The 18,567-nt window shown below is 41.5% G+C and overlaps 1 protein-coding gene across 1 annotated transcript in view; it reads right to left on the bottom strand.

Moving 5' to 3' along the window:
* The window catches only part of RORB (RAR related orphan receptor B), a 213,335-nt gene that overhangs the window by 35,585 nt on the left and 159,183 nt on the right, over positions 1–18,567 (bottom strand). Inside the window, exon 3 of the mRNA XM_083186110.1 lies at positions 2,249–2,390. Within this exon, the coding sequence (XP_083042236.1) occupies positions 2,249–2,390 (142 nt within the window). The remainder of the gene's footprint in view (positions 1–2,248; positions 2,391–18,567) is intronic.

Raw genomic sequence — 18,567 nt, 5'->3', positions numbered from 1 at the left:
TGGCAGATGAACTAGCAAGTTAGTTTGCATTATAGATGTTATCATTTCTACTTCTTGTCCATACTCTTTTGTTTACTCTCCCCATGTCTTTGATATTCCTTTGGATTTTAATATTCACATAAAATGTTTTTTGTTTTTTTTAATTTAAACAAATTATGTCAAATAATAATATCTGACAAACAAATAAAATGAAGACATTGATGTGACTACAACGTCTAAATATCAATTAGGATTTGTTTAAACTATATTAACACCTGCAATTTCATGAAGTCTATAAAATACCCTTTTACCGTACAGTGAGAACCCCACTGTTCTGCTATTTGTACAATTTGTTCTGAAAGCTTCAGCGATAAAACATTCAGAGACAGTGTTGTCTGTGGGTAAGAGACTAATTGTTCTGCTAATGCTTTGGCCCAAACAGGGATGTTTCAGCACAACAAAGACCAGAAGAGAGTGTAGGGCTATGAAGAGCTTGTTAAACTCATTCATTGTTCAGCTGCCAAATTCTAACTGGTATCTGATGTAATCAATAGACCAGACATGTCAATGTAATAGTCCTTTATCAAATGCCATCCAAATGCTTTCAGTTAAAGAACACATTTACATATTTGTTGTGTTATTTATTGTGCGATTCAAATGCATGCCTTTCTATATAATGTTACTGATACTGTACCTACTGAATGTGTGAACTACTCTTTTGTATGTTCCTTTCAGATTTAATAATGATATTCTTAGAATGTAATATACCTAAAAATGTCCTACATAAGATCACATTCTTCCTGTCTTTGATATATAGTATATGGAAAGCTATTTAGAATTATAAACGAAAAACATTGGTGAGAGTGTAAATAGTCCTTTCTTTCTATAGAATGCACATTAAAGCAGAACTCCACCCTTTATAACAAAGACACCAAAATCCGATATGTTTCTTTCTTTGTGTATACTAAATACGAGTACTGTGTTTTTATGTTCAAGATTTGAATAAAGACTGCTTTTTATCTATCCCATCAGCCTCCCGTCCAAGGGCGTCACTTACTCCAGTGACATTCAGTGTGGTGTTACAGAGTATGTGCACATGCCTCTGGTGCTTGCTGTGAAATGGAGGTGTGGCTTCACAGGAGGGGCATGGTTTCATGTCACGGCCCCCATTTTCCAACACTATGGTGATCCCGTAGATATGGGCTACATATCTGACTACACTTACCAGCTTCAGACAGGAGCTGTGTGCTGCACCTATTGTCACAGTGAGCTTTGTCAATGAGCAGGAGCTGGCATTTTGATATCACCCCTCAGTTAGTGACATCCGGGTGCAACCTGCAACCCCCCTCCCCACCCAACAGTACAGTAACACCTCTAGCTAAAAACCCAGGTCCAACCATGGTTGTTGAACACCTGCCTAAAACAGTGTTTACATTGCAGGCTTGACTTGGGTTTCTGTCAGTTTGTAACTTTGATGACATCACCTCCAAGAGTCTGTGATTTGGTTCTCTACTAATCCTAGCGTGATTCAAACCAAATTGCCTGGGTCATGCTTGCACATTGCAAACTACCTGGGTCAGCAGTCCTGTATTCAACTCTAGTTGTGACCAAGGTAGCAGGCCCGGGACAAAAAACATAGGTAAACCCTTTCACACCAACCAAGACCTGAGTGACCCCATAGCAATATCCCAGGTCAGAGGGTTGGTGTGAAAGGTGTATAATATGGCACGCTTTAGAAAATGTGGTTGGTGGGTTTTTAAGCTTGATTTCTGCTTACTATCTTATTATCTATCAAGATCTAGCAACTATTGGTGTCTCACATTTGTTATAAAAAATCAAATAAAAATGCTGTATATATATTTTTTTATATTTCCTATATTAGGTAAACATTAAAGGTCATTATGATGAATAAAAATGTCTGCTTGGCAATTTTCACAACTATTTTGACAAATTCGCTTGCCAGTCAGTCAAAAGGTTAATCATTTTAATTATTTGTTGTGTTCGCTTATAGCAGATAGATTATTTGGAGCATTTATTTAATAAAACTTTTCATTCACTGAAAATGATTTGTCTGTAAAAGACTTCTGAAATGGTGAAGTTTCCCGTGTACTTTTTCTGATTCACCTGCACATAGAGGTTGTTTAACCTTCCCAGACTTCATAATTCCAATCCTTTCTACTTCACATGAGAAATGTTGCTCCTTTCGTGCTCCTTCTACATTAGATGAGATTTTCAGAAGCGTACCATTTTACAAGGGAAGTCGACTTACCATCTCTAGACATTCCCAGGGCGAGACACTTTTGCAGTCTACAGTGTTGGCAGCGATTTCTATTTGTTCTGTCAATTAAGCAGTTCCTCTGCCTTGGGCATGAGTAAGAGGCATTATTTTGTTGACTTCTTCTGAAGAATCCCTGCAATAGTAAGAGATAATAAGGAATTAGAATACTATTCTTATTAATTAAAAGTATTGCAAGGAAAAAAAATGCCTCATTATTAAAGAAAAGCTGAAATCTTGGGGCCATTCATTTGTATTTGAAATATAGCCACGTAGAATGACATTTGGGTTTATGAGACTCATTGTAGAATGTCTCTTAGCCTGTAGACTAATCTCTGTTTATTGTTTATTGTGCTTGTTATACTGTAGGTCAGCCGACTGAGCAATGTATAGAATCAAACTTTATGTTACCTTAACCTTAGCAAATTCTATCAACAGCTTTTCTTGCAGTGGTGCCCATCATATTGTATAGCAGGGGTGGGCCATAAGCGGCCCTCCAGCTGTTGATGAACTACACATCCCATCATGCCTTGCCTTAGTTTTGCTATTTGGCAATGTTGAAACTGATGCCATGCATGCTGGGATGCATAGTTCATCAACAACTGGAGGGCCACTTATTGCCCACCCCTGTTGTATAGGGTGGGTGTCACAAGACACATCTCTTGTCATTATAATAATAAACTATAATTACTGTAGAAGAGATCAAAAGAAAGCACTGAAGTTGTTGCTCATTGTGTACAGGTGTACACTGATTTGATCATCGCTCTGTCTGATCATAGCATTTAGTGAATCCACATTAACTATTGCCTAGTGTTTAACCAGCTTTACCTATAGAAGGGTCCTTTTCCTGAATATGAAACACTGGTCTTTAATTGTCTTTTTCTGTATATTATTTCCTTGAAAAGTGATACAGTGGAGACTGACAAAGGGGTAAATCTATTATTTGTCGATATGTGGGATAATCGGTATCGGCACTGTTATGTGCGCTGGTACTTCTTCTCCTCCATATATGAAGGAAGGAAAGTATGCTTAATTACAGGGACGTTATGCACCTCTCTCATTTTAGGCATTGCTATCTTTATATGTGGGGTCAGTGTATGACTGGCCGGGTAGCACTGACAGCTTAGACACCTCCAGCTATCAATTTTGACAGCTGCAGGTGTCATTGCCCTATTGACAGTCACTGTAGTGGTTGACGTCTCAGTCCCAGACTGCGCACGTGAGATCTTGCGATAGAAGTGAGAGCCTGTGCATACCCACTGGAGTACCTGACTTTGTGCAAATGTACTTAGAGAAATGGATGCTCTTTTAAAGACAAAGGGTGGTGACACCAAATGTGGATTTTATTTAGATTTCTCTAAGTTCAGTCACTTTTGCATTTTGCTAATTAATTAAAGCAAACTGTTAAACTGTTCTAGATTTGAAAGCATTTTCTACACATCTGCCTCAAACTTAAGCCCTTATTCAGATCTGATCGCAGTACAAATTTGGGTACTTGTTTCCTAGCACGGCCACAATCGTGAGTAATCGTGTCCCTTACTTAAGGGACACGATTACCCACGATGGACCCGATTTCTTTTGAAATCAGGTCCATTTTGCCGGCTAGGATAAAATATCGGGGGCATCGCGTCGGTCGGGACCATTAACATTGGTCCCGACGCGACCGACGCGATGCCCCCGATATTTCCATAGACTTCAATGTTAAAAAATATTTTAACATTGAAATCTTGTCGGGAAAGGTAAAATATCGGGGGCATCGCGTCGGTCGGGACCATTAACATTGGTCCCGACGCGATGCGACGCGATGCCCCCGATTTTTGCATAGGATTCAATGTTAAAAAATTTTTTAACATTGAAATGGTGTAAAAATGTCAAAAAATGTGAAATGGGTCCATATGACCCATTTCACATTATAGATGTCCCCGTCGTCGCCCCACGATAGACGCCAACCCGAAGCGTGGCGAGTGCAGCGAGCCCGCGAGGGGCGGCGGTACGCGTCCTCCGACCTTTTCATGCCCTACTATCCACTAGGGCGTGGAGTGAGAATAGAATAGTGTGGCGAGCGCAGCGAGCCACCGAGCCCGAAGCGTGGCGAGCGCAGCGAGCCCCGCGAGGGGACGCGGATACCTTCACAGTTATACGCGTCCCCTTGCGGGCTTCACAGGTGTCCGTGGCGACGCAGACACCTGTGAAGCCCGCGAAGGGGCGCGTTTACCTGTGAAGGTATCCGCGTCCCCTCGCCACGCTTCGGGCTCGGTGGCTCGCTGCGCTCGCCACACTATTCTATTCTCACTCCACGCCCTAGTGGATAGTAGGGCATGAAAAGGTCGGAGGACGCGTACCGCCGCCCCTCGCGGGCTCGCTGCGCTCGCCACGCTTCGGGTATGCGTCTATCGTGGGCTGCTGTTTACGCGCTTCAATTTGGGGGGGTTGGGAATTTTTTTCATTGAATACAATGTAAAATTGGGTCCCAGGGACCCAATTTACATTGGATTCAATGAAAAAAATCGGGTCAAAAATCGGTCGGTCGCGTCGATCGCATCGCATGCGACCAAATCGCATGCGATGCGATCGACCCGATTTTTTTCAGCACGACCACCCCGATCTTAATCGGTGTGGCCGTGCTAGGAAACAAGTACCCAAATTTGTTCTGAAAATGGGCAAAACCATGTGCACTGCAGGTGGGGCAGATGTGACATGTGCAGAGAGAATTACATTTGGGTGGGGTATGTTGAAACTGAAATCTAAATTGCAATGTAAAAATAATGCAGCCAGTATTTACCCTGCACAGAAACAAAATAACTCACACAAATCTAACTCTCTGCACATGTTACATCTGCCCCACCTGCATATTAAACCTTATAAAGCAATTTGAAATTATTTAAATTAATAATATAAGCATCATTCCTTTCTCAGATAGAAATGTATGCATAAATTATGTTTTGTGATATTGCAGTAGGAAAACGTAAATGCATACTTGGAAAAACTGTTGCTTTTGGGAAAACATCTATAGTGTTTATTCCCCTTGGCCCTGAAAGTATGCTATATATAGGTTGGGGCTCCCATATCCAAAATTCCAAAATACAGACTATTCCAAAATAAGGAATACATGTTGAGTATTGTGTAATTTGTAACAGACACATATGTGTACACACATGCACTAGTACACATATACTGTATACGCACACATGCATGCACATATGCATACATGTGTATACCCACATGCACTTGTACACATACACACACACACACACGTACGCATGCATACTGTACATGTACACACACAAATGAACACATAAATAAATAAAATGGCAGTGAGCTTCCTGCGAGTGCAGCAGAACAAACTCTATACCTGTATCATTATCACCTAGCTACTGTAAACATCAAATGTTGAAAATATGGAAATAAACAAGCAGTTGTGGTTACCACAACTTTACACACTTCTGTTAATTGTGATAATATATACACATGAATAACTTGCTGGGAATGTGTGAAATTCACAGGTGTATTTTTTATCAACTTTTGTAATATTCTTAGTAAGATATGCAGTGAATTTACAGTGCACCAACTTATATTACATTCAATCACCTCATATTTAATTACAGCTAGGGAGGATTCTATCATTTCACTTTTATATTAATATCCTAGATATGCAATAAATTGTTCAAAACTATTTAGTTAAAAATAATAAATATCTTGTAGTACACGGTTTCCAAACTTTATATTTTTTATAACTGTACATCTGATATGACTATAGTAAATACGTATCATTATTTGTACAGAGAAACAAATCAATGTTTATACGCCTATAAGAATGTTTGACACAAACCAATGGATACCACGGTAGCTTCAATGACCGGTCATGTTTACATAATCATTAAAAGAGTAAAGTAACAAGTTATAACGACAAAAAGAATGTGCTAAACAAATGTGCAAAATATGGGTATGTATGAAAATAACTAGGTAAAAAAAAAACACTATGACACCGTATTTAGCAGAACAAAATGAGGTGTATGTGTAATAAGTTAAGACTACATATTTTACAATTCATTATTTTAATGCACAAGATTGAATTAGAAGATCATCAGTCTGGTAACATAGCATTATTAAGTAAGGCTTTCATGTCTTTTTTCCCCCCCAACATTTTTTTTATGTATTACATACTGTAAGAATTTATTTTGCTGTTGTAATGCTAGTCCTGTATGAAGATCAAGCAGGCTTCGTTAGTACAATCTAAGTGTTTAATCTCGGCCTACTAAACTGAGCCCATGGGCAGGCAACTTTAAGATTGGAGGGGTAATAGGAATGATAATGGCTAAATGTCAGCATTAAGATGTGGTGCTGCTATTACGGAGCTGTGGTGCTATTGTTACAGAAATGTAGTGTTACTGTTTCAGAGATGTGGTTCTGCTATTACAGAGGTGGTGCTGATGTTATAGAGATGTGTTTCTGCAGTTAGCGCGATATGGTGCTGCAGTTACAGAGATGTGGTGCTACTGTTACATAGATGTGGTGCTGCTATTACAGAGGTGGTGCTGCAATTACAGAGATGTGGTGCTTATGTTACAGAGATGTGGTACTGCAGTTAGTGAGTTTGAGTGCTGCTGTTACAGAGATGTGGTGTTACTGTTACAGAGATGTGGTGTTACTGTTACAGAGATGTGGTGCTGCTGTTACAGCTTACCGAGCACCAGAGACACTGCCCGTCCGAGTACCCGCACCCCTGCTGCCGATGATTCCTCTCGTTATGCGAGGGGATGTCTAACAAAAAACACATCCTCTCGCATGTCTCCGCAGCAAGAGAAATCGGCGACCATCGAATGATTTCTACTGCCTTCGTAAATAAAAAGACGGTGTGGGCGTCATATGTCCCGTGATGTCAGGCATCTGCCCATGGTGGGCATCAGCCCGATCGCTTACTGATGGGAATGCCCAGTGTTTTCTTGGGGACTCCCATAAAACACTAGGCATTCCCATGGGCGACCCCAGTCCCTGCTGCCGTCTGCCACTGGGCCACCCTGATCTTTGTGAATGGCTCGGCAACTATGCAAGACACTGAAGCCATTCACAAAGGGGACCTACATAAAGTGCATAATATACCATGCCTTGCACAGAACCCCAAACATTGGAACATGACCAAATTTTGCCTTGTCTGGTTAAACCAGAAGGAGGGCCATGTAGTGCTGCAGTTAGCGAGATGTGATGCTGCTGTTATAGAGATGTGATGCATATGTTACAGAGATGTGGTGCTACTGTTACGGAGATGTAGTGTTGTAGTTACTGAGATGTGGTGCTGATGTTACAGAGATGTGGTGCTGCAGTTAGCGATATGTGTTGCTGTTGTTACAGAGATGGACTGCTGCTGTCACAGAGATGCGGTGCTTCTGTTACAGAGATGAGATGCTGCAGTTAGCAGTTTGTGGTGCTGCAGTTAGCCAGATATGATGCTGGGGTTACCGAGATGTGATGCTGCTATTACCGAGATGTAGTTCTGCTGTTACCAAGATGAGGTGCTGCAGTTACTGAGATGTGGTGCTGCTGTTACAGAGATGAGTTGCTGCTGGCCTGCTGTGCTTTGAAATGCATATTAAACCTTATAAAGCAATTTGAAATGATTTAAATTGATAATATAAGCATCATTCCTTTCATAGATAGAAATATATGCTTAAATCATGTTTTGTGATATTGCAGTAGGAAAACAAAATACAGACTATTCTGAAATAAGGAATAAATGTTAAGTATTGTGTAATTTTGCAGCATTTGTAACACACACACACATATACAAGTGTACACACATGTACTAGTACACATATATACGCACACATGCTTGCACATATGCATACATGTATATACCCACATGCACTTGTACACATACACACACACACACACACACACACACACACACACACTTTTACGCATGCATGCTGTACATGTACACACACAAATGAACACATAAATAAATAAAATGGCAGTGAGCTTCCTGCGAGTGCAGCAGAACAAACTCTATACCTGTATCATTATCACCTAGCTACTGTAAACATCAAATGTTGAAAATATGGAAATAAACAAGCAGTTGTGGTTACCACAACTTTACACCCTTCTGTTAATTGTAATAATATATACACATGAATAACTTGCTGGGAATGTGTGAAATTCACAGGTGTATTTTTATTCAACTTTTGTAATATTCTTAGTAAGATATGCAGTGAATTTACAGTGCACCAACTTATATTACATTCAATCACCTCATATTTAATTACAGCTAGGGAGGATTCTATCATTTCACTTTTATATTAATATCCTAGATATGCAATAATTTGTTCAAAACTATTTAGTTAAAAATAATAAATATCTTGTAGTACACTGTTTCTAAACTTTATATTTTTTCTAACTGTACATCTGATATGACTAGAGTAAATACGTATCATTATTTGTACAGAGAAACAAATCAATGTTTATACGCCTATAAGAATGTTTGACACAAACCAATGGATACCACGGTAGCTTTAATGACCGGTCATGTTTACATAATCATTAAAAGTTTATCTACTATATAGTAGTCAATGGCGGATCCAGAGGTGGGGCTGCAGCACAGTCCAAAACTCAAATAAGGGAACCACCCAAACATTGCCCAACGCTGCCATCTGGGATTCACTGGCAGTGTGTGTGCGTGGCTCCCCTATTTGAATGTTTGACTGTGCTGCAGCCTCACCTCTGGAGCTGTAAATTAACTTTATTTATGGATCAGTATAAATTGTATGGGTGAAAGCCATAACATTACATTATTACATAATGCGATATACATGGTCCATGACCTACCAGATAAAGCATGCATTCATTGTCTCCTTCAGTCTAGCAACAATCACATAAAAGTAGCCACTGCTGTCAAATTTAATACAGGTATGGAATCGCTGGTATTCGAATGGTATTGAGGATCCCATTATCCACACACAGGTGAGACTATGGGTGAGATTTAATAGGATGAGAGAATCAGAAAGTGAGAGATTTGGTAAGAATTCTCGTTTTTTTTTTAAAAGCTTCAATCATTTACACGGCACAACCAGTCTGATTTTGCAGTGTAAATGATTGCTGCTTTAAAAAAACTAGGGATTTCTTACCAAAATCTCTCATTTTCTGAATCTCTCATCCTATTAAATCTCACCCAGTGTGCTTTCTACTGTTATATGAGAAGCACTGCTACACAACTTAAGAAGTATAATTCCAGGAGCAGAACACACAGTGTAAAACTGGCCATACATCTACAGATTTATTGTCCGATCTGGCTGGTTGGAACGAAAACCTGGTAATGGATGAGAGCAAATGACAGTTGACCATTTGCTTTGAAATGCTGGAAAACTGACAAAAACTGTCACTCAGATATTACCAGGTTTTTGTCCCAACCAGTCCAATCTGACAATCGATGTAGATGTATGGCCAGCTTAAGTGTTGACTAGTGGAGCTATTCACTCCACAGCGGGAGGGGAGGGGGCCGGAGCTGGGAAACACCCATCGTTTTTGGGCATCCTCGTAAAAATGCTGACGTCACTTGATGTCAGTGCTCGCCCCGAATTCGGAGGACAGCAGGTGCTAGAAATGTCAGACCAGGATGACTTTTCTTAGCGAAGGCAGGAGAAATCATTTGGTGAGCTACCATCAAATGATTTCTCCTCCTTGCAGCCTTATGCGAGCAGATGTGTTGGCGTACACATCCCATCACATGGATTCACATGGCAAGGAGGGGGGCGTGTGTTCGGCCGGTCAACGTTTACCTGTCTGCTGGGATGCAAACATATGCAGACTAACTAAAAGGTCTGAATCAGGCCCATAGTTCCTCTTTCCACATCCACCTAATCACCCCTCTGAATTTGTTTCCCATCAAGCACACTCCCCGATACTCATCCATTCCAACTCAAGCATGCCGCATCCATCCTTCATTCACCCGCACCACATTTACACTCCCATCACCTCCACTCTTTCATCCCCCCTTTATTCCTTCTAACAAATTACCACAAATATTTCACTCTTCCTACCATCATCTTTTCCGACAAGATTCTTAATCATGCACCCAACCACTCAGCCCCTTAATTCTTACCAACATTAAGCTAAGGAAAGAAAATTGTTGAAGACTGTCAGATGCATACAGCACAAACCATCTATTTACAATATTATAGTACTCTACTTTTGAAAAGATAGAAAAGACACCAGCATGAAAAAGAGAGTTGTTCTGTACAAACCACTAAGGAGGCCTCACCTGGCACCACAACTGACAACTGCTGGTGGTGTCTAACTTCCTCCTTTCCATATCCATCACTACCTTCACCTTGTCTAGAATTAATTCCAGCACCTTCTTATAGGGAAGGATTTTTTTCTCTGAATGATACTGGACACTGTGCATTCTAAATGTGATACCTTACCGCTAAACTAAATTTGGCCATACATCTAAATATTTATTGTCCAATCTGGATGGTTGGAACAAAAATCTTGTAATATCTGAATGACCAAATTTTTCAGTTTTTCAGCATTTCGAAACAAGTGGTCAGATGTAATTTCCTTGGAAATTTGGGTGCTTTGTTTATAATAGCTATGTTGAGTATTATTTACCTTTATGTATGTGTTTTTATTATACATTTATACATTTTAAAATGTACTACACCTATGAGTTATTCTCTTTGTTTGGTGCTGGGCTGTTTCCAGATTTGGAGACGACTGAAGTGGATTAAATAATGGATACCCAAAAGAAGTTCCAAAATTCTGAAGTGGTCGTACAATATTATTTATTGATATTAACTATATGAACAAGGAGTTGTTAGGTTACAACGTGGAATTTAAAAGTCTTCCTGTTGTGTTGTTGCTTTTATTCTTTTGGGAGGTGGGGGCGCACAAAACCTAAACTTGCCTCTGGATGACTGGGATGAACTTATGCTAATGGTTTCTAGATATCCTATTAGCTTTACAAAAAGTAGCCTTTATTGGAAAGTGCAACGGAATATGCTGCGCTATATAAGAAACTGTAAAAAAATAAATAATAGTGGCTCATCAGTCATAATCATTGCTATTCTTGTACTTTGTTAAAATTGCTTATAGCAATAAATTTTATAAAAATTAAGTTAAATTAAATTATTGGTAAAAAAATTAAAAAAACTGACAAAAAGTATTCATTGTAATTAAAATTAATGTAAAAGATTCAGTATTTCAAAAGGAGGATCAGGTAAAAACATTACAGACATTTCTCGGGGAACCTAAACTCCTTAATTTAAGCCAGTGGCGTAACTATAGAAGGTGCAGGGGATTCAGCTGCTATGGGGCCCGGTGGCTTGGGAGGGGGGGGGGGGGGGCGCCAGCAGACAATCCTCTGCACCCTCTTGAAGATTTTATATTATATAAAAGTGTGCCTTCCCTCCCTCCTCTGCTTTCTGCATGTTGCATGTGAGCGGGGACCCAGTGGGGGGGGGGGACTGTACTAACCAATGCGGACGCCTCCTCTCCTTAACTCCACATGCCGTCATCAGCGCTGTGCATCCGCTCCCCCGGCACCAGCACGCACCTCACTGAAAGGTATGCAGCAGTGTGGCTGATGGATGCCGCTTCCCTCGTCTGTCATGCTGTATGATAGGCAGCAGCTCCGGCCATCTGCAGCCTGAATTGCGGCTTTCCAAAGCCCTGTCACCGCATCTGTACTTGCTGGATAAAGAGGCTGGTGTCTTCCCCCTTCACCCAGCGGCCTGAATAATGTTTTATGCAGGTGAATTCCCGCTAGGTGCTTGAAGAGGAAAATGATAGTCTGTCCTGTCTCTATTGTCCTGTCCTTGTGTCCAGTGCTTATGCCTAATGTCCTGTCCCTATTGTCCTGTCCCTAGTATCCAGGGCTTATGCCTAATGTCCTGTTCCTATTGTCCTATGCCCATTGTCCTGTCCCTAGTAGCCAGTGCTTATGCCTAATGTCCTTTACCTATTGTCCTATGCCCATTGTCCTGTTCCTAGTGTCCAGTGCTTATGCCTAATGCCCTGTTCCTATTGTCCTATGCCCATTGTCCTGTCCCTAGTGTCCAGTGCTTATGAATAATATCCTGTACCTATTGTCCTATGCCCATTGTCCTGTCCCTAGTAGTGTCCAGTGCTTATGCCTAATGTCCTGTCCCTATTGTCCTATGCCCATTGTCCTGTCCCTAGTGTCCAGTGCTTATGCCTAATGCCCAGTTTCTATTGTCCTATGCCCATTGTCCTGTCCCTAGAGTCCTTTGCTTATGCCTAATGTCCTGTCTCTAGTGTCCTATGCCCATTGTCCTGCCCCTAGTGTCCATTGCTTATGACTAATGCCCTGTTCATATTGTCCTATGCCCATTGTCATATTTGTGCCATGCGCCTAAGGTGCATTCTGTCTCTTTACAGGTTATGGGAGGAAGGGTGCAAATTTTTGGTGTCCAGTATCCTGCCTTTTACACTGTCATAGTCCTTCCCCTCTGCTATGTTGACCCCATCCCCCCCATTGCGGCGGACTACTGGTGGGGCCCTTTTAAAATTTTGCTATGGGGCCCACAAAGGTCTAGTTACGCCCCTGATTTAAGCCAATGCTTACAGTAGTTTTACTGTCAATCCTATTGGTTTGGGCTACCACAAAAATACCGGGGTTTCTGGCAGTGGAACTCTTATATAACCAAACAGAATCTTATATTTAACTGCTCTTCTGTAAACCCAGCTAATATGTAAATTTTGATTATAACATTCAGAAACCTTTTAGAAACTTGTGAGAACTAAATATTCTCAGCTAACGCTGATTTTGTTTATGCTGGGAACATAAACATAATCAGCATAAATGTTATGTTTATGCTTTCCATGCTTAGTATAAATATATTAAACACTTTATCTAACTAATTCAATTGTATGTATCACAACTGCATGAATATTAGTTTCTTCTATATGTGCAACATTGATGTGTTCAGCAGCCCAGTGTTCAGGATGCCAGCATTTACTATACCAATGCTAGCATCCCGGCGGTGCTGGTATTCTGTCAGCATGCCGAATGTAAGTATGCCAAGGCGGGTTAGGGTCATGGGAAGGGAAGCATTAGTTTTAGGCACTAGTGGGAGAATTTAGGATTAAGCTGTGGGGGAGAGTTAGGCTGCTGGGAGGGAGGGATAAACACTTAGAATGGGGGGGGGGTTAAGAATGTGTGGGGGGGGGGTTAGGTTTAAGAATGCGGGGGGGGGTTAGGTTTAAGATTAGGTGGCATGGAGAGGGAGGTAGGGTTAGGCACTTTCAAGGAGGGTTAGGATCCAGCTCTGGGGCAGAAGAGTAGGGTTAGGCTGCTAGCAGAGAGGGTTGTGGGGAGTGACAGGGGGAAGGTAAGTATACTTACCTTATCCTTGTCGGTATTGTAAGAGCTGGTATCTTAATCGCCATCCATATATATCCCATATTGTACATCTTTTATGTACATATTGTGACTGCTACAAGTTGCCTTTGTACACTGTAATGATTTTACACCTCTCCAACAGGTAGCCAATATTGACACACGTGGTGTCCTGGGTTTTTCCTTTCCCCAGTATTTCTTACGTCTACATAATGTTTAGTATATGATCAATGGTACTTATGTAGTATCTGGGCTGCCGATTTCTAAATCGGGTCGGATCGGGAGATCGCATCGCATCGCATGCGACCATGCGATTCGATGCGATGCGATGCGATGACCCGATTTTTCCATAGGAATCAATGTTAAAATGGACTGAGTCCATTTTAACATGGAATTCAATGGGAAAAATGGGTCCTTTTCATACCCCTACTATCCAAGTGGGCATGGAGTTGGATATAAACCTGTGGCGAGCGTAGCGAGCCACCGAGCCCGAAGCGTGGCGAGCGAAGCGAGCCCCGCGAGGGGACGAATACCGGCCCCTCGCGGGGCTCGCTTCGCTCGCCACGCTTCGGGCTCGGTGGCTCGCTACGCTCGCCACAGGTTTATATCCAACTCCATGCCCACTTGGATAGTAGGGGTATGAAAAGGACCCATTTTTCCATAGGAATCATTTTAACATTGATTCCTATGGAAAAATCGGGTCATCGCATCCGATATCGGATGCGATGCGATGCGATGCGATGCGATATCGCATCGCATCTGATTGTATGCCTTAACTTAATACAATCAAAAAATCGGCAGCCCAGATACTACATAAGTACCTGATCAATTTCTTATTGCAAAATAAAACACATGCCCCACCTGGGCTGCAACTACCTTATAACTAAAGAGACTGGTGTATCAGGCAGATCTTTATGTTGCACAAGAGTCATCCACTGTTTTAACTTTTGAAACTTTAAGTTTCTTATTTTGCTCTCAAAATGATATTTAGGGGTCCGATCACGATCATCTAGGACAGTAAAAACTCTTATACAACCTTTTGGTTCACCTCATAAACCACTAGAACAACACTCTGATAAACAGGAGCACTTTCTTGGCAAATGTTCCTAATCTGTAATAAACCTGAAAACTGGGAGACAATTTAACTTTGACATGACCTTACAGTGTATTAAAGTTTGTTACATTTCCCTCTCAATTAACCTGATGATCAAGCATTGTCCAATTTATAACAGTTCTACATTTCCTCTAGCCTTTTCTTGTTTATAAAGCCATTTTACAGATTGCTCTTTAATACGCCATCGGTTTAAGTGGTACTATTTGTTTTCCCTCTCTTCCAATTACATGGCTTTGCTTGTTAGCTTTAGTACTTTATGTTGCCGTCACTGAGTTTACTTCTGAAAAGTGTGTCATTGACTTTTATTGTGATACTTCCAAGGCTCTGATGGAGGAGCCTACAGCACATAGCTTTGTGAAGGGTAAATAAGGCTATGTTTTGTACTACACTATTATTGCATGATTTAGGCAATTAGGTAGTGATGCAAAAAGAGCAAACAGAGAACACACAGAGGAAGTAACTCTTAGAAGGGTTCCAAATCAGGCTAAACCACGTGAAGAGAAAACTGACCTAGATTCTATGATAAGTAGGTAAAAGGTGTTAACCGCAAACTTTGCCATGTTTATGATGTTGCACATCCAAAACTATAATCAAAGCACAAAAGATATTTAAAAAATACATAATTGTAATATAGAGCTTAATGACATAGATTAGTTCAACCATCTCAGTATTTTGTGAACCAGTACAAGACCCAACCAGCCAGCAGGGTAATGCTACAGTCGGGGGACACTTATTATATAAGGTCTCGTGGCCAAAGCATTACCCCCTGACCGGTCAGCCTAGGCAGGGGTCCTGGGGAAGTGGGGACCCCTCCAATGACGGGGTCTCCCTCCTCCAAAATTTACTGTCCCCGGTACCTCTGGGCTGTGGGTACCGGGCTGATCTGTGTGTTAAAAATAGAATAAACCATTGGGTTCTGCTGTGGGAACTATGAGTCCCAGCAAGCCTGATCTGCACACTGTGACTTGGAAAACAGACTTGGGACTCTTAGTTCCACAGCAGAACCAATAGTTAAAAAAACACACACACTCCAGAAAAATAAAATTTTCTTACTTTCAGAGCCCTGTCATACAGATACTTACCTATCTTGACACCGTAGGTAGGTCTCATCCGTCCATCCGATTGTCCTGAAGTAATCCAATGAGGGTACCTGTGGATGCAATCCATACTTACGGGGGTCCTCCGGCGTAGATCGTGTCCTCTTGAAAGTAGGCATCCAGGGACTTACCAAAATAAAACAACCCAACACACACGTGACACCACACCAGACTAAGAAGTGTGCCTCAAGATGTTGTTGTTTACATCCTGCAGGTCCTCCTCCCGAATACTGCTATTGGCCGCCTAGTGACTCCTGATTAGTCAGACAATAGCTGTTTGGTATGATTTGTTATTCATATAGCTGACTATAATCCTTCAAAATCCATGATTTGCTTAGAAGAAATTATGATGGTTTAAAGGCAAAGGCTCCATTTCAGACTGCTCTTGCCATGCAGAGGGTGCTCCCTGATCCAGGCTGGCAATTGCTAAAGAGCTTGGAGCTGGAAAGGCAGTTGTGGGGACTCCTTAAACCCAGTGCCTGGCTTAAATCCTGAAGTAGCAGACTCCTCCTCCTGCTGTACACCCTTAATCCCCAATCAGAGATCCACTGGGGTATTCAGGCTAGCTTGGGTCCTCTAGGGTCTTCAGGCCAGCTAGGAAGTCCTGCACTCTTTCCATTTCCCTTGCTGGAAATCCGGTTGAAGTCACCTCCAACATGAGAAGAATAAGGGTTCCTTCTGGCCTCTTCTGGTCACCTTGAATCCTGTGTGCTGGCTCCTTCACAATGCTGCCTCTTGCACCGGGTCCACAGTGATCAATGATAAAGCTAGCCCACTCCACGTAGGGTCCTTTATCTGGGGCTGTGCCTGTTTGTCCTGTGCTCCTCCCGGTGTTGCTCCCTGGTTCATACTTAGATATGGTCACCTTCCTACAGAGAACTGCAGGGGCAGCTCAACTTCTTTGCAGCTGGGCAGCTCCTCCAGTGGGTACACTCAGTTTCCCCGTGATTTATTCTTCACTCTCCCAGGTACAGATGGGCCTCGCTCTTGCAGGGGATGGCGGAAGATTCGCCATCCGCCATCCCCCGCCAGCCACCGTAAGGGGATGCAAGCGCACGAGATGCGCACGCATGAGATGCGCGCGCGTCTCAGTCAGATGGGGAGTCTCTTCGCCAGATTCTGCGCTGGCGCAGCGCCAGCAATGAAGAGACCAGCTCCATCTGTAAATGACTTTCTTCACAGTACTGCCTGGGAACATCCTCTGCTCTTTTTATGGGTCCCATATATGTTCAGGACCTCCACTGGGTCTCTGCAGTGACTGACTTCTGAGCCCCCATCAACAGCTCGCCCTCTGGTCTCCAAGGGCCAAATGATCTACATATGTGGTGATTTCAGGGTATTTTGTAAGTGATCTGATGTCACTCCATGTGTAGGAGCCATAGCAATAGTGACACACGGTCCTGCGTGTTGCTATCGCCCCAGGGATTAAGATCTAGCATGCTGGATAAATCTAGTTAGATCACCGGTCATGGTTGTGTTCTGGTAGAATGAGTACTGATAATGGTATGGTAGTATGAGTACTGATAATGGTATGGTAGTATGAGTACTGATAATGGTATGGTAGTATGAGTACTGATAATGGTATGGTAGTATGAGTACTGATAATGGTATGGTAGTATGAGTACTGATAATGGTATGGTAGTATGGGTACTGATAATGGTATGGTAGTATGAGTACTGATAATGGTATGGTAGTATGAGTACTAATAATGGTATGGTAGTATAAGTACTGATAATGGTATGGTAGTATGAGTACTGATAATGTTATGGTAGTATGAGTACTGATAATGGTATGGTAGTATGAGTACTGATAATGGTATGGTAGTATGAGTACTAATAATGGTATGGTAGTATAAGTACTGATAATGGTATGGTAGTATGAGTACTGATAATGTTATGGTATTATGAGTACTGATAATGGTATGGTAGTATGAGTACTGATAATGGTATGGTAGTATGAGTACTGATAATGGTATGGTAGTATGAGTACTGATAATGGTATGGTAGTATGAGTACTGATAATGGTATGGTAGTATGAGTACTGATAATGGTATGGTAGTATGAGTACTGATAATGGTATGGTAGTATGAGTACTGATAATGTTATGGTATTATGAGTACTGATAATGGTATGGTAGTATGAGTACTGATAATGGTATGGTAGTATGAGTACTGATAATGGTATGGTAGTATGAGTACTTATAATGGTATGGTAGTATGAGTACTGATAATGGTATGGTAGTATGAGTACTGATAATGGTATGGTAGCATGAGTACTTATATTGAATTTACTGCAGTCATCCTCTGGACCAGAACATGTGTTACTTTACATAACAACCAATATCTCATCCTGGCAATCTCATCCTGGCAATGCACTGTAGTTGACAACTCACTTCCTTGTCCTGATTGTAGAGGATTATCCCTGGAATTTTTAAACCATGAAAATATTCTAACTATAAAACGGATCCAATATACAATACATTTTCTCTAGTTCTAACTGTGCATTGGACACTCAGTGGGGCCCTACAGTATGTGTTCTCACTGTAGGGCAAATGTACTATACTATGGAAAGGGATAAAATGGAGAGTTATAAAGCAGCAACCAGCTCCTAAAACCACTTGTAACATGGCACTTCGTAGCTTATTTGCTGGTACTTTATCTCTCCCCAATATATCTCCCTCCATAACCTATAACAATACACCCCCCCCCCCCCCCCAGTGTTCTTAGCAAGTTTAATAAACATATGATGAGGTC

This window comes from Crinia signifera, chromosome 1 (assembly GCF_055691185.1).
Source record: "Crinia signifera chromosome 1, ASM5569118v1, whole genome shotgun sequence".
NCBI lineage: Eukaryota > Metazoa > Chordata > Amphibia > Anura > Myobatrachidae > Crinia > Crinia signifera.
Note: the sequence above shows the minus strand (reverse complement) of the source record. Positions and strands in the feature narration are given on the sequence as shown.